The following is a 25,844-nucleotide window of genomic DNA, read 5'->3' on the forward strand; positions in this document are numbered from 1 at the left end:
GTGTCGCTAGCCGGCACACACTTCAAATCAGCCAGGATGTTTCATATCAGCACACACTCCGCTGCAGAGTGAAAAATTCATTTACACAGTTAAAAAGGAGGGTCCACGCCGCACATGTAGCAACAGGGCAGATAATACAGGACTTTGTGCCGATGGACAGTGTTTCACAATCTGAAGGCAGCAGATAACAGTAAAAGTGAATAATCGAGGTGGAACGAACTCAATAAACTCAAAACGGTTTCAGGAACCACTACCACAGACCAGTAACAGGTAGAAAGACCATACACGACGATCAGTTCAGTGAGGTGAAGCATCAATACAAGGACCTAATGATGCAGACAAAGAAACGCCACTGGGACGAGTATGTTCTAAGACAATTAAGCGAAAAGTTTAGAGGAGCAGCGTACACACTGATGACATAGGCGGAATGAAGGAGATTTCACACAGGGATGAAGCATAGGGTGGTCATAATTAAACTTTCGCCACTTTATCCAGTCTCGACGGAAAAATAAATTGTCCAGTCACGTTACTGTGACAACAGCGTATTTTCGATTATCAACGTGCAATAACCACCCACAGACGCCGGGTGGCAGCACTAACAACGGTGGGTACACAAGGTCTGTCGGAGGGACGCGGAAAACAGTGCAGTCGCTGTCGTAATGCGGAAACGTAGGGAATTAGCTGATGTCCAAAACGGCATCATCATTGACTTTCGGACAAGGGTCGAAGCATTTTCCAAACGGCTAAGTTTTCAAACTGTTCTCCGCCCCAGAATTTAAAGTACAATGTGCATGGCAAAATGGCAGTAACCAAAACCGGCGCCGAGGCAACAATGGTGCACCATCGGCTGTAAATGTCAGGGCCCAACGACGGCTACGGATAGATGTGAAACATCTGAGTAAGTGACCGCCCACATGCACAATGCGATTACCAATAATGTCTCCTCAGTGACAGTTTAGCGAATCACTGGCCGATTGTTCCAAATTGCGCCGTCGTGAAGATCACCAGGTTTGAACCCACGTGTTTTCTGGTTGTGGGGTTACCTGAAAGTTAGGGTTTATCAACGAGACACCAACACATGTTGGAGGTACAAGATGAGCATAGCGAGGGAGGTAGCCAACATCTCACCTGAGACGCTTCGGCAACAGCAGAGCAGTCTATATTCCGCCTCCAGACTGTCGTGGATGCAGAACTGAGATGTGGTTGTAACCAGGAATGTAGCAGTGCATGCATTTAACAAATGTTATTCTCTCACAAGAAAATTTGTATGTTTCTCACCATGGTGTATTCACTATTTCTTTGCCACATGTCCTTACACATGTTTCCACAATCTTTCATTGTCCTGTTATATATGGTTTTTCATGGGGGCCTTGTCAAGTAGCGAAAGTTTAATTCAAATCATCCTATAAATCTGAATGGAGATCGACCTCTAATACCAACAGAATACGTGATTGAGACCGTCAATCGCTCATTCGTGCAGTGAGAGGTAGTGCTAGCTGTAGCAAAATAAATATTTGAGAAATCAGCAGGCCCAGGTGAAAATCACTCAGAGCCCCTTGAACGAGCAACTCCACAGATTTTCCCATCTCTATCTGAGGTAATAAATGCAGCTCTATGACTGGGAAGACTTGCAGCATGGAACTTAACAAATGCAATGATCATCAAGATCAAGATAACGGAAGACAATGATCCAGCCATTGTGAAACTGTATAGACTAATTTGGTTCATCAACGCCTTGGCTAGGGTCCGGGATCACAGGCGGCCCCCAGGGTTCAGCCCTAGCCAAATGAGTCCTTCGAAAATAAGACGAGTGACGATGCAATTAACCGGTCCCTTGAATTAGCAGACAATATCAGCTGGCAGTACGTAATGACCATACATGGGGACATCGCTGAGGCATTCGGTATCCTCTGGTAACCTGCGATGTTCACTAAACTATGGGAACCGCAGGTACCAGCAACTCCATACGATGATGTACTAGACTACTGTAAAAATAGAATGGTTGAACGCCGAATGGGTTAACTGAATGTGATCAAGGTAATCACAAAGGGGCTCCCGCACGTTTAAGTTCGTCTGCCCCTCGGTTGGGATCTTTCCATCGAACCCATCCAAACAGAAATGGATGGGGACACAAACGCTGACGGGATTGCCACATACGCTAATGATCTGTTGGTTGTTTTGTACTAACTCAAGAAGAGAACTGGAAACCAAAACCTAGTGGCATTCTACACAGGGTGAGCAGGTGGAGCCTGAAAAACAAGCTTGCTATAGCTTCGGAGAAGACACTCTACGTATACTGAAACGGAAACTGCAGGGAGACCTGATCATAAGACTGCACAATGCAAATATTACCAGAAATCACGTACCTAGATATTTTTGCTAGCAGATTGATTATCGACAGATTTATGCCAATTCAGTCAACTTCTTTTGGATCTTCGACATGTTATGGGTCGAGGGGATTATACCTCTCGCTGTATCCAGCCGTGGGCAAACGTATCCTACCAAAAAGAATAAAGCTCCTATAAAAAGATGAAATCACATGCATCTCCTTCTACTCTAATTAATATTTCATTCTAATTTAATGTAATTACATGTATCATTTTGCATGTGTGTTTATTGTATCTCATTTACACCGTGTAGTGGTACTACTTCAACACTAATAGCTATATTTTAGTAGTAGTAGTAGTAGTAGTAGTAGTAGTACAACTACAAGGTGTAAATGAAATAAAATACGTACACACATAAAATCATACATGAACTAACATTAAATCAGAATAGAATAGCAATTAGTATACAGTGGCGCAAAAGACAGTCATAAGGCAGCGGCTACGTGTTCATTTGGAGATGCTTTATGGAGTCAGTCAATCAAAAGGATTAGAAATCAAATAATCTTAAATTAAGTTCTTCTAACTTCTCAATCTAACGTTTTGAATAAAATGTTTTATTCAGCTATAAAATCGTATGTGCATACTAGGACATAACAAAAATATTTTCCGTACAACTAGCAAAAATTTTAATGCAAAACAGGGTCCACATAATTAACTATGTGATGGACCATCAGTAACCGTAAACGTCAATGAATAATATGTGAAGGAGTAAAACGTAGGCAACAATACAGCCTTTCTTGAAGCCAAAAGTGATCAGTGGACCGCCCTTTCTTTATTGGAAATAAACTCCAGAGGCTTTTCACACTTAACTTTATTATCGTCGTGGAAGACAAGAGTTTTTTCTTCCTCTTCTAACAAGCTGATACAGCTAAATCGGTTGTCTGCCGTTGCATTTCCACCTGTATTGTAAATACGCGTAGGTACACACATTCGCAGAATAACATTCGAAGATTCGTCACTTATGTTCTGCAACCTTCTGGTTGTAACGTAACGTATATGTCCAAATAATAAGATACCTGAGAATCCATGAGAGCACACACTCTATACAACATTTGTTTGGTTTTTTTCACATTGTTCACGAAATGTAAACCACAGTGAAAGTCCTGTGAAGCTTTTTGGTGGTGTGTTGCACAGGGTATCTAGAATGCTCATGGATCGCGTCTCATCACATTTTTCAGTTGTGAGCGCACAGTGAGCATGTAAAGGTCATTAGATGATCAAGAGTCTCCCACCAGGTGTGAAGTGCCTGCTGAGGGGGTCTGCCATGCAATCCAGATAACGTAATGTCTTAAGCAGGGTTACGATTTTTACGTGCGCCCCTATTTTCTTAGGGTAAATTAAAGCTGTTTGGAAAGATATTCTGTTCTAATTGTGGCTTTTATTCCCTTTTCTCCCCGAACCATGGTCATAATCCCATTATTCCCTTTCTTCTTTTAACTTTCATTCCAATTTATTATACAAGACTTCTAATCAACATAAGATATTTAACTTTCAGTTAAAGTCTCCTCAGCTTGGTGTGTACGTGTAAACAGCAAACCTCATTCTTTCAGCAAATGCCACCTGAGTGTTCAAAGCACGCCTGAAACAATGGAAAATAATTGTATCTTGGACAAAACCCCTCTACAACTATACAGTTGCTTGAAATAAAGCATCTGACAGTGAGTGATTCTATCCCAACAAAATCAGTAGCCTGCTGTTCGTGAATGTGAGCTTATTACTGTGAGAGACGTCATCTGTTCGCGTGGGGCGGAGGATGGTCACGCAGAGACGGCAGTAATCGCAACCGTGTAGCTCCGAGAACTGACAATGGATTCTGTTCGAAACTACAATCAAAAAAACAGTTTTGGGTCGCCCCGGTTCCCAGAACTCCTGAAGATCGACGTTGACTAAGGATATTGCATCACAGAGACAGTCCTTTTACTGTTCAGAGATGTCACTAAACCCGCTCAAGCCGGCCGGTGTGGCCGTGTGGTTCTAGGCGCTTCAGTCTGGAACAGCGTCACCGCTACGGTCGCAGGTTCGATTCCTGCCTCGGGCATGGATGTGTGTGATGTCCTTAGGTTAGTTAGGTTTAAGTAGTTCTAAGTTCTAGGGGACTGATGACTACAGATGCTAAGTCCCATAGCTTAAAAAAAAACCGCCAAAGTTGTAAACAACCATCCATGAGCAGCATCTATTATACGGAGGGGTTCCGACAGCCGATCAGTTCGAGTCATTCCACCAGGAAGGAGGTATACGGCACGTGTTGTCTGTAGTTCAATCATGCCTAGACGGTCAATACCGCGGTTCGATCGCGTCCGCATTGTTACTTTGTGCCAGGAAGACTCTCAACAAGGCATGTGTCCAGGCGTCTCGGAGAGAATCAAAGCGATGTTGTTGGGATATGGAGTAGACACAGAGAGACAGGAACTATCGATGACATGCCTCGCTCAGGCAGCCCAAGGGCTACTACTGCAGTGGATGACCGCTACCTACGGATTATGACTCGGAGGAACCCTGACAGCAACGCCACCATATTGAATAATGCTTTTCGTGTAGCCACAGGACGTCATGTTACTAATCAAACTGTGGGCAATAGGCTGCATGATGCGCAAATTCACTCCCGACGTCCATGGCGAGGTCCAGCTTTGCAACCATGACACCATGCAGCGCGGTACAGATGGGCCCAGCAACATGCCGAATGGACCGCTCAGGATTGGTATCACCTTCCCTCACCGATGAGTGTCACATATACCTTCAACCAGACAATCGTCGGAGATGTGTTTGGGGGCAACCCGGTCAGGCTGAACGCCTTAGACACACTGTCCAGCGACTGCGGCATGGTGGAGGATCCCTGCTGTTTTCGGGTGGCATTATGTGGGGCCGACGTAGGCCGCTGGTGGTCATGCAAGGAGCTGTAACGTCTGTAAGATACGTGAATGCCATTCTACGACCGATAGTGCAACCATATTGATAGCATATTGGCGAGGCATTCCTCTTCACGGGCGATAATTCGCGCTCCCATCGTGCACATCTTGTGAATGATTTCCTTCCGGATAACGACATCTCTCGACTAGAGTGGCCTGCATGTTCTCCAGACATTAACCCTGTCGGATATGCCTGGCATAGATGGTAAAGGGCTGTTTTTGGACGACGTGACTCACCAACCACTCTGAGGGATCTACGCCGAATCGCCGTTAAGGAGTAGGACAATATTATACCAACAGTGCCTTGATGAACTTGTGGATAGTATGCCATGACGGATACAGGCATGCATCAATGAAAGAGGACGTGATACTGGGTATTAGAGGTACGGCGTGTACAGAAGTCTAGACCACCACCTCTGAAGGTCTCGCTGTATGGTGGTACAACATGCAAGTCTCGGAACGGAGGTGATACAAAACCTTTTTTGATGTGTGTACTAGAAATCGCTGAGACTGTACTTCCAATATTACTGAGAACATTCTGATAATTGTCGCAGTGCTATAAAGGAGACTCTGGACGGCAAGTGAGCGAGTGGACGCAAGATTGTTGTGGGAGAGTCGCATTAAGTCAGCAAGTGAAGTGGTGTTAGCTCTTTGTTACATTACTAGAAGAGTGTACTACTAGATTTTTATCATATCAATGGTGTCCAGCGCCCGATTTATTGCTCTGGCTCAGGAATTCAAATAAGATTTCGTAGACATTGATGGTAATGTTATGCACTGTACTAATTGCGATTCAGGAATTTGTTTAGATGAAAAACACCAGTGAGATCGTATCACACAACATATTTCCAGCTCTTACCATCAAATGAAGAAGACTCTTCAAGCAAACAAAACAGCGACAACATCTATTACGAAATGCGTTTGAAAAGGGTTCTTCAAAAAGCCGAAATTTGAAGGAATTTGATTTGTGGGCAGCCTTTACACGAGCAGGAATTTCACTCAATAAGGTGAACCATCCAGCCTTCATGGGATGTCTTGAGAAATTCACGAAGATGAGAGCACTTTAAGAAAAAATGCATGGAAGCTGTTTACCAAGAAACCATGCAAAGAATCAAGGAGAAAGTGTCTGATTGCGATGTGGGAATCATTGTGGATGAAACCATAAACTCAATGGAACGATACGTTTTGAACAATTTAGTTTTTTCTTTTGCAGGGGAGAAACTTAAGTCCATGTCGTTTAAAATGTATGAGCTGCAAAATACCAATGCCAGTACAATAATGGAATCAATTATGGACTTCTGCCAAAAGCTCTGGCCTGCAGTTATCGAGATTGAAAAACTTCTTCTTATGGTTATACCACGCTCCATACATGGTTTCAGCTCTTAACCAATTTAAAACTTTATTTCTTAAGTTGAAGCACGTACCACCCTTGGTTCATGCCCTTCACAGGGTTTGTGAGTACGTGAGGAACGCATACGACATCGCAAGTCATTTCATCTCTGCCCTGAAGAAGATACTACTGAAAGCTCTGGGACTTGTTGTTGCCTACAGGGAAACCACTGGCCTGCCCCTTCCAAATTTCTCGGTCATTACTCATTGGGGATCTTGGCTTGAGTGTGCTGCTATGTTGTGTGAGAATTCTGACAAAATTAGAGAATCTGAGCTTTCTTTGGATCCAGCCGACGCACCTAGCAGTTTCCAAGGCAGAGCAACTTCTTTTACCGCTGTTACCGGAGAAAATACACTATGTGATCAAAAGTATCCTGCTGAAAATGACTTACAAGTTCGGGGTGATCTCCATCGGTAATGCTGGAATTCAATGTTGTGTTGGCCACCCTTAGCCTTGATGACAGCTTCCACTCTCGCAGGAATCCGTTCAATTAGGTGCTGGAAGGTTTCTTGGGGAGTGGCAGCCCACTCTTCACGAATTGCTGCAGTGAGGGGAGGTCTCGATGTCGGTCGGTGAGGCCTGGCATGGAGACGGCGTTCCAAAACATCCCAAAGGTGTTCTATAGGATTCAGGTCAGGACTCTGTGCAGGCCAGTCCGTTACAGGGATATTATTGTCGTGTAACCACTCCGCCACAGATCGTGCAGATGCTCGATCGTCTTGAAATATGCAATCACCATCCCCGAATTCCTGTTCAACAGTGGAGAAGCAAGAAGGTACTTAAAAGATTAGTGTAGGCCTGTGCTGTGATAGTGCCACGCAAAACAACAAGGGGTGCAAGCCCCTCCAATGAGAAACACGACCACACCGAAACACCACCGCCTCCGAATTTTACTGTTGGCACTACACACGCTGGCAGATGACGTTCACCGAGTATTCGCCATACCCACACCCTGCCATCTGATCGCCACAATGTGTAACGTCATTCGCCAATCCGCACAACGTTTTTCCACTCTTCAATCGTCCAATGTTTACGCTCCTTACACCAAGCGAGACGTCGTTTGGCATTTACTGGCGTGATGTGTGGCTTATGAGCAGCCGCTCGTCCATGAAATCCAAGACTTCTCAGCTCCCGCCTAACTGTCATAGTACTTGGAATGGATCCTGATGCAGTTTGCAATTCCTGTGTGATGGTCTGGATAGATGTCTTCCTATTACACAGTACGACACTTTTCAACTGTCGGCGGTCTCTGCCAGTAATCAGACGTGATCAGCCTGTAGGCTTTTGTGCTGTAAGTGTCCCTTCACGTTTCCACTTCACTATTACATCGGAAACTGTGGACCTAGGGATGTTTAGGAGTGTGGAAATCTCGCGTACAGACGTATGACACAAGTGACACCCAGTCACCTGACAACGTTCGAAGTCCGCGAGTTCCGCGGAGCGCCCCATTCTGCTCTCTCACGATATCTAGTGACTACTGAGGTCGCTGATATGGAGTACCTGGCAGCAGGTGGCAGCACAATGCCTAGAATATGAAAAGCGTTTGTTTTTTGGAGTGTCCGGATACTTTTGATCACATAGTGTACATAGGTTGCAGAGAGAACTATATTGTGTCTATAGCTACAAATACCTGACTGCAGTCATTAGACGATTAGAAGAAAAATGTCTGGAAAAGGATAAACAATGGGATATTTTTACTTCCGTGAGGGAATAGTTCCAAAGACAAACTTGAGTGTAGTCTGCAGAACAATCCAGATATTGAGGAATTCGCCACATCTGCAGAGCTGCCACTCCGAGTGAATACAATGTTTGCTCCACTGGTTTCTTTGGTGTCGAAAGACGCTTTAGCATCTCTAATGTCGTTCTATCTCTTAAGAGAAACAGATTTACTTTTAAAATTTTAGAGAAGCTATTTGTCTGGAAGTACAATAGCTTCATGGTTTTTCCTACTTTTGATGAATGATAATTTGAGGTACTTGTTTGTAATTCCACAAATTGGGAATAGAAAAAGAGAAATCGTTGAATATACCAGTATCTTTTGTCCCTTTCTTTACCTTATATGAGCACCTTTTCCCTTCCCTTTTTCATTTGAAACTTACACCTCTAATCCTGGTCATGAGTTCCCTTCTTCATGCCAATAGTCGGGCGCACGCTCCAGTGTAAGAAAGATGCTCCTGCAGCGTGGTCGATGGGAGGTGTTTGATCACCCGCTATACACCCTGGACTTGGGTACCTCTGACTCTCATCTCTCTGATCACATTAACCACTGCCTATGAGGACATTATTTTGGCTCAGACAACGGACTGCAGACCAGAGTAGACAAGTGGCGGTCAGCACGAGGGGCTGCCTTTTGTGGCGAGGGTACGGGGAAATCCATCCTAAGCTACGATAAATGTGTAAGTTTGACTGGCGACTACACAGAAAAGTTGCTGGAAGGTGTATCTAAATGTTGTAAATAAACCATTTTTGCTTTTCACTGTGTTTCCATTTTGCGACCGATCGGAAATTCAAAAGTAATAGCTCTCGTGTATAAGCGAAAACAGTACCTCCATGGCATCCTTCCGGCTTCTCATATACTGGCATATTTCCTCCGAGAATGCAGGAATGACAGTTCTGTACAAGTATAAAATATACATTACTGGCCATTAAAATCGATACACCACGACGATGACGTGCTACAGACGCGAAATTTAACCGACAGGAAGAAGATGCTGTGATATGCAAATGATTAGCTTTTCAGGGCATTCACGCAAGGTTGGCGCCAGTGGCGACACCTACAACGTGCTTACAATAGGAAAGTTTCCAACCGATTTTACACAAACAGCACTTGGCCGGCGTTGCCTGGTGAAACGTTGTTGTCATGCTTCGTGTAAGGAGGAGAAATGCGTACCATGACGTTTCCGACTTTGATAAAGGTAGGATTGTAGCCTATCGCGATTGCGGTTTGTTGTATCGCGACACTGCTGCTCGCGCTTGTCGAGATCCAATGACTGTTAGCAGAATATGGAATCGGTGGGTTCAGGAGGGTAATACGGAACGCCGTGCTGGATCTCAATGGCCTCGTATCACTAGCAGTCGAGATGACAGCCATCATATCCGCACGGCTGTAACGGATCGTGCAGCCACGTCTCGATCCCTGAGTCAACAGATGCGGCGTTTGCAAGACAACAACCATCTGCACGAACACTTCGACGACGTTTGCAGCAGCATGCACTATCAGCTCGGAGACCATGTTTGCGGTTACCTTTGACGCTGCATCACAGACAGAGGTGTCTGCGATGGTGTACTCAGCGACGAACCTCAGCACGAATGGCAAAACGTCATTTTTTCGGATGAATCCAGGTTTTATTTACAGCATCATGAAGGACGCATTCGTGTTTGGTGACATCGCAGTTAACGCACATTGGAAGCGTGTATTCGTCATCGCCATATTGGCGTCTCACCCAGCGTGATGGTATGGGTTGCCATTGGTTACACGTCTCGGTCATTTCTTGTTCGCATCGACGGCGATTTGAACAGTGCACGTTACATTTCGGATGTGTTACGGCCCGTGGTTCTACCCTTCATTCGATCCCTGCGAAACCCTAAATTTCAGCAGAATAATGCACGACAGCATGTTCCAGGTCCTGTACGGAAAATGATCGACTGCTACCCTGGCCAGCACATTCTCAAGATCTCTCACCAATTGAAAACGTCTGGTCAATGTTGGTCGAGCAACTGGCTCGTCACAATACGCCAGTCAGTACTCTTGATGAACTCTGGTATCGTGTTGAAGCTGCATGGGCAGCTGTACCTGTACACGCCATTCAAGTTCTCTTTGACTCAATACCCAGGCGTATCAAGGCCGTTATTAGGGCCAGTGGTGGTTCTTTTGGGTATGGATTTCTCATGGTCTATGCGCCCAAATCGCGTGAAAATGCAATCACATGTCAGTTCTAATATAATATATTTGTGCAATGGATACCCGTTTATCATCTGCATTTCTTCTTGGTGTAGCAGTTTCAATGGCCAGTAGTGTATCTTCTGGATCGCTATTACCTGGTCTGTCTCATTTAATTGATAGACCTACGACTGTCAAATTTAAGGCACCGCATGATGTGTTGGAAAAATTTTATGTTCATTATGATGCGAAATTTTTAATTACTACCCACATGAGATACCCAAAGAACCTCTACACTTAATCTGTACAGAAGCTAAAAACGAAGTTTCTCAATTCAACCACATGTAATGGCGTTAACATGAAGCTTTCAGTAACTAAACTGATTTGTGTACAGAACTACGATAATGGAAAAGTCATCTCTGAGGCAATTCCAGCGTGCCAAACGTATCCTCGCTGCAGTGGAACTTTGTTCTATTTTGTCGCTTTGTTCCTTCCAAAATAATAATGGTTGTTTCCAAGTACTTCCTCACGATCATCACTGTCGTCTACCTCTGTTTCTGAGTCTGCCTGTTGAACTCCAACTTCGTCATCACCCTCTCTAACTACTTCGTCTTCAAGGTCATTTTTGAATTACTTATTTGCCACTTCGAACAACATCTTTTGGATATATTCAACACATTTTGGGTCGAAGAGATTGCATGTCTCATTATATACACCTACCAAAAAATGTACTGCACCGAAAAGAATAAAGCTTCTATAAAAATATGCAATCAGGTGCAAAGTACTAGTTTCATACTTGATATTGACAAACGATTTAATTAGCGTTTCAGAAAATTATTCATTTTACATTGCGAAGTATTTTTGCACTACTTGGTAGAATATGATGATAAAAAAATAACTGAGTTATCACCACATACCCTCGTAACACCGCAGTCCCTCCAACATCGGAGCATATGCCAAGGAAAAGGGTTCCGAGAAGGGAAGCTGATAACGAGAATGCGTCACTGCCGTCGAATGTTGCAAATTACTGACAGAAAATTTCATCGAGCGTGTATCAGTTTGACAAGGCACGCCCGATGGGAGGTTATTTGTATATTATGGAAAGACCCGCTGGATCAATTATTCGTTGCAAATAATTTGTTATCACTATAAATTGAAATCGTTACATTTAATTGTAAATAATGGCGTTAATTTTCGTTTCTTTTCTTGTTTCAGAGATCTGAGTAACAATTTCATCAAGAACGTTGGAAACAACGTATTTAGAAGCGTAACTGCATTAAAAACACTGTAAGTACACCTCTTTCTTTGCGAAGATTTTGATACAGTAGTGATAGCGAAAAAAATTAATTTGACTAGCACCAACTCTACACCAGTCGCTGGGTATTTGAAATCGAAATAAATAAAAACATCAGAGGCTCACTTGTTTGTTTATATTCAACTAGGAATCACCTAGTCCTTATTGTATTTGTGTGAACAAATAAAGATTAATGTTTCGGCACCAAAGAAGGTAGGTAGATAGATAAAGCACGCAAGATGGATCAAACTCCAAGACAGACACCCATTTACAAACCGAGCGTTCGCAGCAATTCGGGAATCATGAATTACGGTAGTGTGCTATCGTCTCGTTACAGAGGGCAGAATGTGTGCCTGTGCCTTGTGGAGGACCGCGCTTAGTGCTTGTGCCGTGTGGTACGGTGCATGTATGTTACGGAAGACTGCGGACATAAGGAATCTAGGGAGCCACATTTGAATTCACTAGTCTAGAACAATTCGAAGGTCCTCGTCGACACCAGTGTCTCCACCATTTGGACGGATCGTCAATAACGTGGCAATCTGCCTTTACGCATGGCACGGACTTAAAAGGGAACCTGACCTCCTGTCGTCACCGATTTCGTCCCAGTTTGTGGTATATGCAGCGCTAGGCTAAATATATGCAGCGCTAGGCTAAAAATTAACGTGCGGAAAGTGGACCTCCAGTTGACCAAGCATTAAAAAAAAAAGCTATGGCGCGGGGCGGGTGACACGTGAGCGCTTTGTGTTAGCGTTGTTTCCAGGCAGCGGTTGGCACTGAAGCTCAGCGCGTTTTGACCGCGGGCCGACAACCATCAGTAATAATAATAATAATAATAACACAAAAGCATGAATGAACTTCTTCTCGACATATTTTGAAAGGCGTTACGTGACACCGCTACAGAACTGCTGACGTAAAACCAACGTAGAAACAGATCGAAAGAAAGACCACCAAAAACAAACATTGTAGGGAGCTAATCCAAGGATCGTGGGATCGACTCGCTGTGCGGAGTCTTTATTTTTCATCTCATATTTTACTTTACTTACACTCGAAATAAACGTAAATAATCCTTAACGTATTGTATTTATTATCTTTTCGTAAAGTGCATGAAAAAGAAAGAAAAAGGGAATCTTGATAGATGGATACGTATCAAATACTGGAATTTAGTCATTACTTCGTTAAAATTTGGGAAACGAGAACCCTAAACAAAATTTTTTGACTGATGTGATCAAGGCTACCATGCAGGAGAAAAAATTTCTTCTATTAATTGAGTCTTGAGGAGGAAAACCGTATTACAGTTATAAGACGAGATTTTTAAAGTTGAAGGAGGACTGCTATCATGCTGTATAAAATTGATATTCCCGCTCTCCAATTGCAGGTGACAGTGTAACCCTGCGATGCCTATTTTTATTCTCAGGTGAAGAATGTGACTTAAAGTTTCTAAACTGCTCTTATCTCAATTGTTAGAGAGAAAGAAGTCACATCTCGAGAAGACAGCGTCAAAATGCATTCCATTGCCAATATGTGTTAAATGATGCGCCACGCATGGACGCATCGTTTGCTGACACTCTGTGCGATGACAGAGAACCTTTCATAAATGTAAAGCAAGTAGGGTTTTCCATCAAAACAGTAATTACACCATGTAATTATAAAAGTATAGCGTTTATATCGTGTACTAGATGCTTCCTCTGTATTTACTATGATCATCACCTCAGCACGTCTAAGTTACAACCGTAAAATAACGAAAGTATCTAATTTTATTTACAAAGTTCTCGCGAAAACCTTACGATCCCTCCCTGGAAACTTATTTGCAATCCTAAATTTTCGTTAACCTATCCTTTTCGTGCCTTTTATAAAAATATCAATAAATACATTGTATTCAACGTTATTTCGGTTTCTTTGTAGCGCAAGTAACGTAAAAAATTTAAAATAAAAACGTTTTGCAGAAAGACGCGAGCTCAGGACTCGTGGATTATCATTTTACAAATTGTCTGCTGCGCCAACCTCTGGCGGGTAACTATACTACAACTACAACTACCACTATACTACAACTAAGTGTCTTCCTTGATCGACAAAGTGGTGATGATGAAAATTGCCTCCATGACAAGGTTTAGAATCAGCAGCCTTTGAATAGACTGCAACCGCACTAGCGTAAATTACTGGCATCCCTTCTATACGGTGTGGTGGTTTGGTGTAAGGTAGACCGGAAGGCAGAAACTGATCTCACACAAAAGTTCACGTAAAGCTGGCTGAGTAATGAAAAGGTACAACATTTTTCCATCTAATATAAAACAGCAGAGGATGTTACTCGAATCGACTTCGAATCTCCTTCAGTTGTCTCTAAAAATGAAATACAGCAACTGCGGAGGGATTCACAAATTGCTACTCGCAATATATACTCATATGATATCAAACACATATTTCAATCATTCTATCTTGTTTTGAAAGGCCACCATTTAGCTTACATCTATTGTTTATCAGTTTTCTATGAAATCTTCTTCAAAATATGTCGGCTGATCTATGTACGTCATGGAATTAGAGACTGTTTTGAGCTCAGTACTTTACAAACAGTCCAGTTTGTGTGCGCAAAGACAGTGGGCCTAATTATATTTAGGCGCGTGTTGCAGTGTTAATGGCACTCAAATTTCATCAGGATGGACTGGGATTCAAATTTCCATCAGGACGTTCTGACTCTGATTCTCTGTGATTTTATCGTACTAGACCAATTGAGGAGCTACAGTCGTTGCGGCAGTGGACTCGTCAACGAGAGACTACTCCTAATTTTGGCTTTCCGAAGTTTTCTATAGCTTATGACAAAATGCGGGACGGTTCATTTGAAATGGTGGCGGCTGATTTCCTACCACATCTCTACTCTACACGAGCCTGTGTGCTCTTTCCTTGACGATCTCGCCGTCGACGGGATGTGTGTTTTAATGCAAAGATGTCTCATTGAAGAGGTCAGTGGCGCTCCAAGCCCATAACTTCTTCTTCCGAGCAGACATTCTGTGTCCAGCGACAATAAGGACTGAAAGTAATACTATTAGCTCCGATTTTCAAGTTTGGCACAAGCTATAACTGCCTGCCTATCGTGGACAGAGGCACAGTTTTAACATAACATAAATAATCAATATATGATATACTCCACAATCTGTAAAACAATTTCCTCCCGACAACTCAAACTAAAACTGCTCAGCGAGTGAAGGGACAAGAGTTTTTGCAGCCATAGAAACGAAATGCACTCTACAGGCAGGAAAGTATGCAAGAAAAAAACTTCGACGTACCGCTCTCTGCCCTTCCCTTACACTCCATTAGCTCGCTTTTGAAGCGGAAAATCAAGAATCGATGGGGGAACGAGTGGTGAACGTCAGGGACCATACGCCGCGGTAGGTGACATCAGTGGTTCGACGGGAGCCTCTCTCGTTTTATTCGTGAGCTTCACATACAGAATGAGATTGTCATGAAGCCCTTCATTTGTCGGGGGAGATGTATAAAATCATTTAAAGCCTCACGTACACTGAAATTATGCACCCATGGAGTAATCATACCGTGAACAGCTGTAAACATAACTGCTATTTTTGAGTTGTAACGTGTCCATATTGTTCTCCTTACTTATCGATCGCTTCTGGAACTTTCGGAGCCGAGCATGCCTTTTCTTTGAGGGTGCAATATCTTGCTGCATAATGACAATAATGCAAGTGCAATAGTGGTCACGCTTCGTCTTGGCGTGTGACGAGAGTCAGTGTTGGGATCCAGCATGTAGCGATCGCGCGATGCCGCTTAGAGGATAAGTAGTATGACAAATTTCGTGGGGAGAGAAATTAATAGTTGAAACTCTTCGTCTTTGTAGAAGAAAAGTATTTCAGTAAATGAATTATTTTGTGGAAAGGCGAGAAGGATTTATTACGGTAAAGTTCTAAAATTACTGTGGGCTACTGTAGCCTATCGTAATTCAGCGTAGACACGTTACTTTTCCTAGTAGCTTTGGTCAGTTAAGATCGCTACCTGTCCGTTAGGTGTGTTACATACCTATCGGCGTTATCTCATTTTGATCGCTTTGTTCTCATATCCAGTCAGCCTCTTACTCGGTTCCCCTACAAATTGACAGCGATGAACCGTTTAAAAACTAAGTGAGGATTTATAAAATAGCTACGTAACCTGTCGAACATTTTTATTTAAATAATTATCCTCCAGTCTGTTACGTAAAAATAAACAGCATTTATAAGTAAACTGATATTGTCAATGTGCCATTGTGGTTTCCTTGTTGATTTGTACGGTGAAATAGAGGTGTGTTGTGGTAAAAATTATAAAAAAGAATATATATTTATCCTATAACGCAAGAGAATACAATATCCTAAAAAAGTTAAAAGAAAAAACTGAAAAACAGAAACATATCAAACATCGGTTCAATACTTCCTCGAACTTACTGTTCAAAATGGCTCTGAGCACTATGGGACATCTGAGGTCATCAGTCCCCTAGAACTTAGAACTACTTAAATCTAACTAACCTATGGACATCACGCACATCCATGCCCGAGGCAGGATTCGAACCTGCGACCGTAGCGGTCGCGCGGTTCCGGACTGAAGCGCCTAGAACTACTTGGCCACCGCGGCCGGCCGAAATTACTGTATATATAACATGTTTCTGTTGTCCATAAACAACTTTCGCGTTCATCAGAAATAGAAGGAGGTCTTGCATTTGCTCACGATGAAGAACTATTAAGTATAAAATAACAATAGTAATTATATAGAGTCTTTTATGCTTGATCTTGTAAACTGTACTTACATCAAAAGTAATTACAAGTAACTGCTTTGGTTGCATGAAGGCGGAGAAACTATGCAATCAACTAAATTTTATTGGTTATAAAACGCAACTCCTTTTTTTCAAGGTTATAAAATACATAGGGATCTAATTATGTGCAAAATGAAGAAACAAACAAATCAAAAACGAAGAGAAGTTACCGGTTCCCAGTTTCTCCCTCACACTTCCTTTTATTGTCTTTTCTTACCAACGCTACCTAGATTACCAGTAATCCCACTATTTACTGCATCATTTATTTGCTAAACCAAATTTACCGAACAGTACTTTTGGTTAGAGCAACTCTAATTATGAGATTTGCGATTAAAACAGTCTCATGTTCGCGAATCAGCAAATTGCCGTGGACAAAACATATTGATAGTAATTGTTGTTGTTGTTGTTGTGGTCTTCGGTCCGAAGACTGGTTTGATGCAGCTCTCCATCTTACTCTACCCTGTACAAGCCTCTTCATCTCTGAATAACTACTGCAAACTATACCCTATCACTAATAACTTAGTGATCCTCTGATGTCTCAGAATGTGTCCAACTAACTGATACCTCCGTTTAGTCAAGATGTGCCGCAAATTTCTTGTCACTCTAATTCTATTTACTACCTCCTCATTACATACGTGATCCAACCATATAATCTTCAGCATTCTTCTGTGGCACCGTATTTCAATAGCTTCTATTCTCTTCTTGTCTGTACTGTTTATCGGTCCATGTTTCACTTCTGTACGTGGCTACACTCCAGACAAATGCCTTCAGAAAACACTTCCTAACATTTAAATCTTTATCCGTACTAGGAGATGAAGAAGCTTGCACGGGATACAGTAACATGGAGAGCTGCATCAAACCAGTCTCTGACTGAAGTCCACAACAGCAACAACAACAACAACAGCAACATCCAGCCGGCCGCAGTGACTGAGCGGTTCTATGCGCCTTCAGTCCGGAACCGCGAAAACTGCTATAGTCGCAGGTTCGAATACTGCCTTGGGCATGGATGTGTGTGATGTCCTTAGGTTAGTTGGGTTTAAGTAGTTCTAGGTTCTAGAGGACTGATGACCTCAGGTGTTAAGTCCCATAGTGCTCAGAGCCATTTGAACCAGCAACATCTGATTTTAACAAACTTATCTTGTTGAGAAATGCTTTTCTTGCTGTTACCAGTCCACATTTTATATCCTCTTTATTTGAGCCATCATCAGTTATTTTCCTGCCCAAATAGCAAAACTCATCTACTACTTTAAATATATCGTTTCGCAACCAATTCTCTTAACATCACCTGATTTGATTCTACTACGTTTCATTGTCCTTGTTTTGCTGTCGTTGATGTGCGTCGTATATCCTCCTTTCAGGACACTGTCCATTCCTTTGAGCTGCTCTTCCGAGTCCTTTGCTGTCTCTCACAGAATTGAAATGTCACCAACAAATCACAATTTTTTTTTTCTCTTCTCCCTGAACCTGAATTCCAACTCCATATTTTTCTTTGGTTTCATTTAGTACTTGCTCAATGTACAGATTGCATAACATATGAAATAGGTTATAAGCGTGCCTCACTCTCTTCTCAGCCACTGCTTTCCTTCCGTGTCCCTCGACTCATAAATGCCATCTGATATGAATGCAAATTGAGAATACCCTTGCGCTCCCTAAATTTTGTCAATATTGTCTCACGTTTTCCTACATTTCTTTGAATCCTTTTTTCAGTTTTTCTATTCCTCCATGAAGAATTCGTGTTATTACACTGGTTTGCATTAAAATTGCTACACCACGAAGATGACGTGCTACAGACGCGAAATTTAACCGACAGGATGAAGATGCTGTAATACGCAAATGTTTAGCTTTTCGGAGTATTCACACAAGGTTGGCGCCGGTGGCGACACCTATAACGTTCTGCATGAGGAAAGTTTCCAACCGATTGTACACAAACAGCAGCTGACCGGCGTTGCCTGGTGAAACGTTGTTGTGATGCCTCGTGTAAGGAGTAGAAATGCGTACCATCACGTTTGCGAATTGATAAAGGTCGGATTGTAGCCTATCGCGCTTGCGGTTTATCGAATCGTGACATTGCTGCTCGCGTTGGTCGAGATCCAATGACTGTCAGCAGAATATGTAATCGGTGGGTTCAGGAGGGTGATACGGAACGCCGTGCTGGATCCCAGCAGCCTTTGGAAGCGTGTATTCGTCATCGCCATACTGGCGTATCACCCGGCGTGATGGTATGAGGTCCCACTGGTTACACGTCTCGGTCACCTCTTGTTCGCATTGACGGCACTTTGAACAGTGGACGTTACATTTGAGATGTGTTACCACCCGTGGCTCTACCCTTCGTTCTATCCCGGCGAAACCATACATTTCAGCAGGATAATGCACGACCGCATGTTGCAGGTCCTATACGGGTCTTTCTGGATACAGAAAATGTTCGATGCTGCCCTGGCCAGCACATTCTCCAGATCTCTCACCAACTGAACACGTCTGGTCGATGGTGGCCCAGCAACTGGCCCGTCACAATACGCCAGTCACTACTCTTGATGAACTGTGGTATCGTGTTGAAGCTGCATGGGTAGCTGTACCTGTACACGCCATCCAAGCTCTGTTTGACTCAATGCCCAGGCGTATAAAGGCCAGAGCTGGTTGTTCTGGGTACTCATTTCTCAGGATCTATGCACCCAAACTGCGTGAAAATGTAATCACATGTCAGTTCTAGTATATTATATTTGTCCAATGAATACCCATTTATCATGTGAATTTCTTCTTGGTGTAGCAATTTAAATGGTCAGTAGTGTATTTTGTATCGTTGACTGAATAGTGCGGTAATTTTCACACCTGTCAGCAACTGGTTTCCTTGGAATTGGAATTACTACATTCTTCTTGAAGTGTGAGAGTATTTCCCCTGCCTGATACATCTTGCTCACCAGATGGAATAGTTTTGTCATTGTTGGCTCTCCCAAGGCTATCAGCAGGTCTTCCATTTCTATAATAATGCCTTCAAATTTATCTCCCATGTATAGACCCTGTGTATACTTTTTCCACCTTCCAGCTTTCCCTTCTTTGCTTACTACCGCGTTTTCATCATAGCTCTTGCTATTCATACATTGCTTCTCTTGTCTCCAAAAGTCTCTTCATTTTTCCTGCAGGAAGCATCTTTGTTTTCCAAAGACATTTGTGTTTAGCTATTTTGCATTTTCTCTCAGTTTCGTTCTTCTAGACATTTGTTTACCCTTTCGCCTCCGTTGTGGTAGCACCTACTGTACGGCTATCTGTATCGCTGAGGCAGTCAATTCATACCGGGAAGTAGTATGTAAATGAAAAGGCTTCCAAGATCTGTGATTACCTGTTTAGTTAATGTGGAAACGCAACGTAGCAATGGCTCCATAGTGTCAATACGAAACAAACATAACTGTTAAACGAGACTCGTTAGGGAAAGGGACAATAAAAGAGAGTTCAAATGGCTCTGAGCGCTATGGGACTCAACTGCTGAGGTCATTAGTCCCCTAGAACTTAGAACTAGTTAAACCTAACTAACCTAAGGACATCACAACCATCCATGCCCGAGGCAGGATTCGAACCTGCGACCGTAGCGGTCTTGCGGTTCCAGACTGCAGCGCCTTTAATCGCACGGCCACTTCGGCCAATAAAAGAGAGTCATTTGACTTCTATTGTTATTATTTAAAAGTGACATTTCTCATTCTTTAAATGTGCAACTAACAAAAATTGAAAAGTAAAAGAGGTACATGTTTTTATTAGGCACACGTCAGATTTATTTCGTAATGAAGCGAGTTCTCTTTGCAAGATCCCATACTTCAAGCCGATAGTGCGATACCCGCAAAATTAATCTAAAGTAAACGCGGAATGACATTTAACAACGAAACTAGGAGTCTTACAAATCATCCAATATGGTCAGCACTACCGACCTGCGTTTAGATTTGCGGCTAGGGGACAGATGGTCCAAGTCTTAAACTCCTCGCTCCTGATCATTAACGGCAGATACAATTAGGTCATATTTAATACAAGCATATAACAACTTATTTAATGAAATCGTTATGAAGTGAAACCTGATGATCTGTCAGATGGACTATAGGAACAAAGAAAATGAGCTCGCAGAACAAAAAATTAGACACCTCTTAAAAGAGCACAGTGATCAATGTTGTGTCGCACTGGCATCAGACGGTCATATGACACCCCATCACTGACGTAAATCATGGCAACGAAGTTGTGTATTTGCGCCTGTAGGCTGTATGGACAGTGTTTGTCGTGCCCGTGACTGCACTGTGATTTAAGTTGCTCGATTTGTAGTTCGATGAGTGCAGATTGTCCAAACTATCAATAAGGAATGATGTACCATTCAAAGCCATGTGACACAGTGTAAGGAGGGCCATAGTAAGAAGCGTGGTCGTTAGGAGATCATAAACTAAAGGGACCGGAATTTAGCGTCGGTTTCAACTTCTACAGGAATGGCTGCTATCAGTGAATGTAGGTCCTTTTCAACCAGTTTCGGTGCGACGATGACGAGGCGACGGGAACTGCACGAAATGGATTCATTAAAAAATGTCATTTCTCTCAGAGACAAGAAAAACTTCATGTATTCAGTGGGTCAAACAACATAGAGACTGAGCAGTAACTGACTGGAGACAAGTCGCAGATCTGCCTCTTTATAAATTGTGGATGGCACTGAGTGTAATAATGGTCCAATGATTCGTTTATGCAACATTATTTGGATTGTTTGGGACAGAAGTACTTCTATAAATGGACAACTTATTTAAGTTACCGTGGAAATGATTCAAGATGTGTAGAACATCTTCGATACCAAGTGTCGACATTTTTTCTGCGTTTTCGTTACACTCCCATCTTCCACCCAGACGTTCCTAGGTTGACGAACACCCAGACACACTGTCGCAACTCTAGTGGCCTGCTAAATCAGTTGACCTTAATTCCGTGCAAAATGCCTGGGACTAGTTGGAACAATGGGTGAAACACAGCAAGCGACATTCCCCCCGCCCCCCCACCCAGTTTGGTATCACTGAGGTAGTGAGTGGCTTCAGCTGGACACGGCATACCTGAGGAAACTCGTGGACTCTTTCTCGACGAAGTAAGTTCATTATCATGGCCAGAGGCCTTTATTGTCGGTAGGTGAATCTTGATGTTGGTGCTGCTTTCTTATTCAAGCTTTAGCCCATAAGGCCACTGTACCGAATCCTGGTCAGACACTAAAATCTTTGGTCTTGCTTTGGTCTATGCTTCAGCTCTCAGTTCGCGTTATCGTTAAATTATATTTCTCCTTTCCCCGGTAAGATTACTGGGATAGTTTTAGTGTGCACAAGTCGCCGAAGTGAGGTCCGATTGTAAGAACGTGCTAACAGGTGGCTTAACATTTCTCTTAACAGATTGTTAGGCAGTTATGCCATATGAATTTACCTCATGAAGTAGCAATCACTGCACGAAAATAATCGTCAAATAGTCAAACTATCCTTCAACACGCACGTGACAGAGATAATTAGGGGAATGACCCTGTTGCTTGCCTCATCGCTGGTACATTTCTGTTTACGATATTATAGTACCTGTGTTGTTCATTAAGTACGATGCAAAGTTCCTCCGGGCTTGCATGAACGCATGCATATCCAAAGGAACATTGCATTTATTTATTTACTTACTGCCCCCGTCGGGCAGACCGTTCGCCGGGTACCGTTCCTTCAATTTGACGCCACTTCGGCGACCTGCAGTCGATGAGGATGATAGTATGATGATGAGGACAGCACAACATCCAGTCGCTGGGCGGAGAAAATTCCCCGACCTACCCGAGAATCGAACTCGGGGCCAGAGGACTGACAATCCGTCACGCTAACCATTCAGCTACTGGGGGCGGACAGGAATATTCCATCATACTTCAGAACAACACAGACAGTGCAATATCGTATTTATTCGCCGACACCCGGCAAACGACTTTGAATTAAAAAGTCTCCCCTGCACGGAAATATATACATAATGGATGTATGGGTGTAGGTTGTAGACATAGGATTGACGAGGTCGACTCCCAGCCTGGCAAAAATTTTCACTGGCGTTGATCCATTACACGGCCGATGGTTGTCCATATTCGCAACTGCGAAAATATTTCATAGTTTTCTGTTTCTTGCTGTGAATCTTCTAATCAGCTGCTTTCTAGAAATGCAAATTTGTAAAAATGTCTAAATGAAAAAGAAGAGAAGGCTAGGATTTACTGTCTCTTCGACAACTATAGTTCAATTCTTTTATCTTGGCTGTACGTGCATGCCCGCCCAGACGCGGGAGATTACTGCGTCGCCAGTTGCACGCGCCAAGAGAAGCAGCGCCATGAAATAGTTCGCAAACTTACGTTTAGGGGGGAGCGCGCAGTTTATGAAGTAAAGCCGCCAAGGCCGCATTAACCCTTTCGCCGCTACAGAGACGTGCTCCCCGCATTCCGCGCTGTGGGCGATTTTGTCATCGCTGCACTGCTCGCCTGTGCAGACAGCTGGTGTTTCGACTGCTTTGACACACTTTATCATTCGATTTCACAAAAACTATTTGGCCCAAAAATTTGATATGTACACATCTTCTTGACTGATACCTTCCCCCCATAAATGACTTCATTTTGTTTCGATGTTCAACGCAGTTTCGTGCAGCATTAGATGTAGTAAACCATAGCACGAAGTTTTGAAGAGATTGCAGAGGTAAAAGTCCATAGCGTATAGCGTATACTTTCTGTATGGTCGATTTTAGTTGCCAAAAAATGGTTCAAATGGCTCTGAGCACTATGGAACTTAAGATCTGAGGCATCAGTCCCGTAGAACTTAGAACTACTTAAACCTAACTAACCTAAGTACAACACACACATCCATGCCCGAGGCAGGATTCGAACATGGGACCGTAGTGGTCGCGCGGTTCCAGACTGAAGCGCCTAGAACCGCTCGGCCACTCCGGCCGGCTTTAGTTGCCACACGAAATTTCTAAAAATTACATTCGAACGTATAAAATTCATGAAGTAAGACACTTCGATATTGTTTTTAAATAAATAAAATATTAAGAAACGTACAAGGTTCGAACTCAGAACCTTTCGCTTAGTAGACAGACACTTTAACTATTACAATAACGAAGCTCGTCGCAATGGATCTTCTGGAGGACTTTAAACTCTCACGCAAAATACCGACAAATACTGTTGGTATGACTATGAATTGCTCACGTTTCGTCGAAGTACAATAGGAAATAAACAATTATGGCTGTTCTTTAATCCGAAAAAGCGGTTAGTGAGAATGATACAAACACCTTTCCTTGCTATCGCCTGAATTATTGCTTGTTTGGTTTAATTAATTAATAGAATATGAAGCAATTGCTGTAAAGAATGCTTTTTTCTAAACATTGCTTTTGTTCAATTCCTTTATTTATGACTGAAAGTATCTAAAGCTGAAGACACTCGTCCGTGCTCTGCACTGCAGTCGAGCTCTGGCAACGTTGTTCTCTGTTCATTGGGTGACTGTGTTTTGTGACGTCAGATGCGCAGAACGAACCTAAACTCGGCCGCCGTCGTAAATGACGCGCACTTTAGTTCATTAGAGACGGAACACAAAGGAAGGTGCAGGAAGTATGGTGAAGGAAATCCTGGACGTTCATTTGAAGGGAATCATTCCAGCAACTTACCTTAAGCGATTAGGGAAAGCATGGAAAGCATAAAGCTTGATGGCCGAATAGGAAGATGAACCGCAGCTCTTCTGGAGGCGGCTGCTGTGTCTAACCACCGCACATCCTAGATCGGTATTTGCTCGACCTCCGTTAAGCGCGGCAAATACAATTCGTCCCTGCAGTACGTCCCAACAGACCGTTCCCTGCAGGCGCGACCGCAGCAGATTTCCCACAGGAGGCGGTCCGGGGCGCTGACGGCCGCTGTGTGTGCCCGCAGGGTGACGGACGAGTTCCGGTTCTGCTGCGTGGCGCGGCACGCGGCGCGCTGCCTGCCGGCGCCCGACGAGTTCTCGTCGTGCGAGGACCTCATGTCCAACCTGGTGCTGCGCGTCTGCGTCTGGGTGCTCGGCGTCGTCGCCACCGCCGGCAACGCGCTCGTCATCGCCTGGCGCATGCGCTTCAAGCACTCCAACCAGGTGCGTCACGCCACAGTCCCAGTACCGCAACTTTGCACGCGTTACCCATCCGAAAGACGTCAACACGTAAGTCCACACAGCACTTTTGTATTAGGGTGCTTCGTATGTTTGGTATTCTGGTTGCAACGGGTTTACTTATTAACAGTCTTTTTTCAATTGTGGTTCACTGTTGTTATTTGAGTTGACATATTGTCATTTAGTCATTTGGAGATAGTGAGTGGAGCTGTGAACGCTAGTAAATAAAGAGCTAAGTAGAGAAATCGGCACATTTCTGACATATTCTTCTGTTTGAGTTCGGCCTCTGTTCGGCATTTTCAAGTATTTTTCTTATCGCTATCTGTGACGAAATGCATATCGTCTTTCCTTCTCCGTTATTCGAAACTACTAAACCTTTCGAGTCCGGTCTGCCGTTTGTGACTGTAAAATGTAATGAACAGGAATTTTATTATGTGCTTTCTGGGCAACTGAATGTTGTGGGTAACTTTTTCCGGACATATCCGAAAGAACAGATACCATCTTAGTATACATATAGTTAAGGCTCACCGGCCACTTGACCATCTTCATCTTCTGTGCGAATGCACAAACAGTGCCCGAACTCTTACGGGAATCGCCAACGCGCCGCAAGTAATGAGTATAATGGGCGGCAGCACTACGAATACGATGCGAATGTTGGTTTCCCGTGAGGCGTGCCAGAGATAAGTCCCTGCAGTCGCGCTATTCTCTGTGTCCTCGGTGGCTCAAATCGATAGAGCGTCTCCCATGTAAGCAGGAGATCCCGGGTTCGAGTCCCAGTCGGGGCACACATTTTCATCTGTCCCCGTTGACGTATGTCAACGACTGTAAGCAGCTAAGGGTGTTCGTTTCATTGTAATTTCTTTCCTTTATTGCCATCATTGCTTCCTCGATGTACAGACTGAAGAGGTGAAATGCCATATCCTTGTCTTACACCCTTTTTAATACGAGCACTTCGTTCTTGATGGTCCACTCGTATTATTCCGTCTTGGCTGGTGTACATATTGTATATGACCCGTCTCTCCATATAGCTTACCCCTATATTTCTCAGAATTTCGAACATCTTGCACCATTTTACATT

At 43.3% G+C, this 25,844-nt stretch overlaps 1 protein-coding gene across 1 annotated transcript in view; it reads left to right on the forward strand.

Annotated features, from left to right (window-relative positions):
• The window catches only part of LOC126456273 (G-protein coupled receptor GRL101-like), a 568,827-nt gene that overhangs the window by 448,012 nt on the left and 94,971 nt on the right, over positions 1-25,844 (forward strand). The window contains exons 21-22 of the mRNA XM_050092025.1: positions 11,779-11,850; positions 24,553-24,751. Of these exons, the coding sequence (XP_049947982.1) occupies positions 11,779-11,850; positions 24,553-24,751 (271 nt within the window). The remainder of the gene's footprint in view (positions 1-11,778; positions 11,851-24,552; positions 24,752-25,844) is intronic.

This window comes from Schistocerca serialis, chromosome 2 (genome assembly GCF_023864345.2).
Source record: "Schistocerca serialis cubense isolate TAMUIC-IGC-003099 chromosome 2, iqSchSeri2.2, whole genome shotgun sequence".
Taxonomy (NCBI): domain Eukaryota; kingdom Metazoa; phylum Arthropoda; class Insecta; order Orthoptera; family Acrididae; genus Schistocerca; species Schistocerca serialis.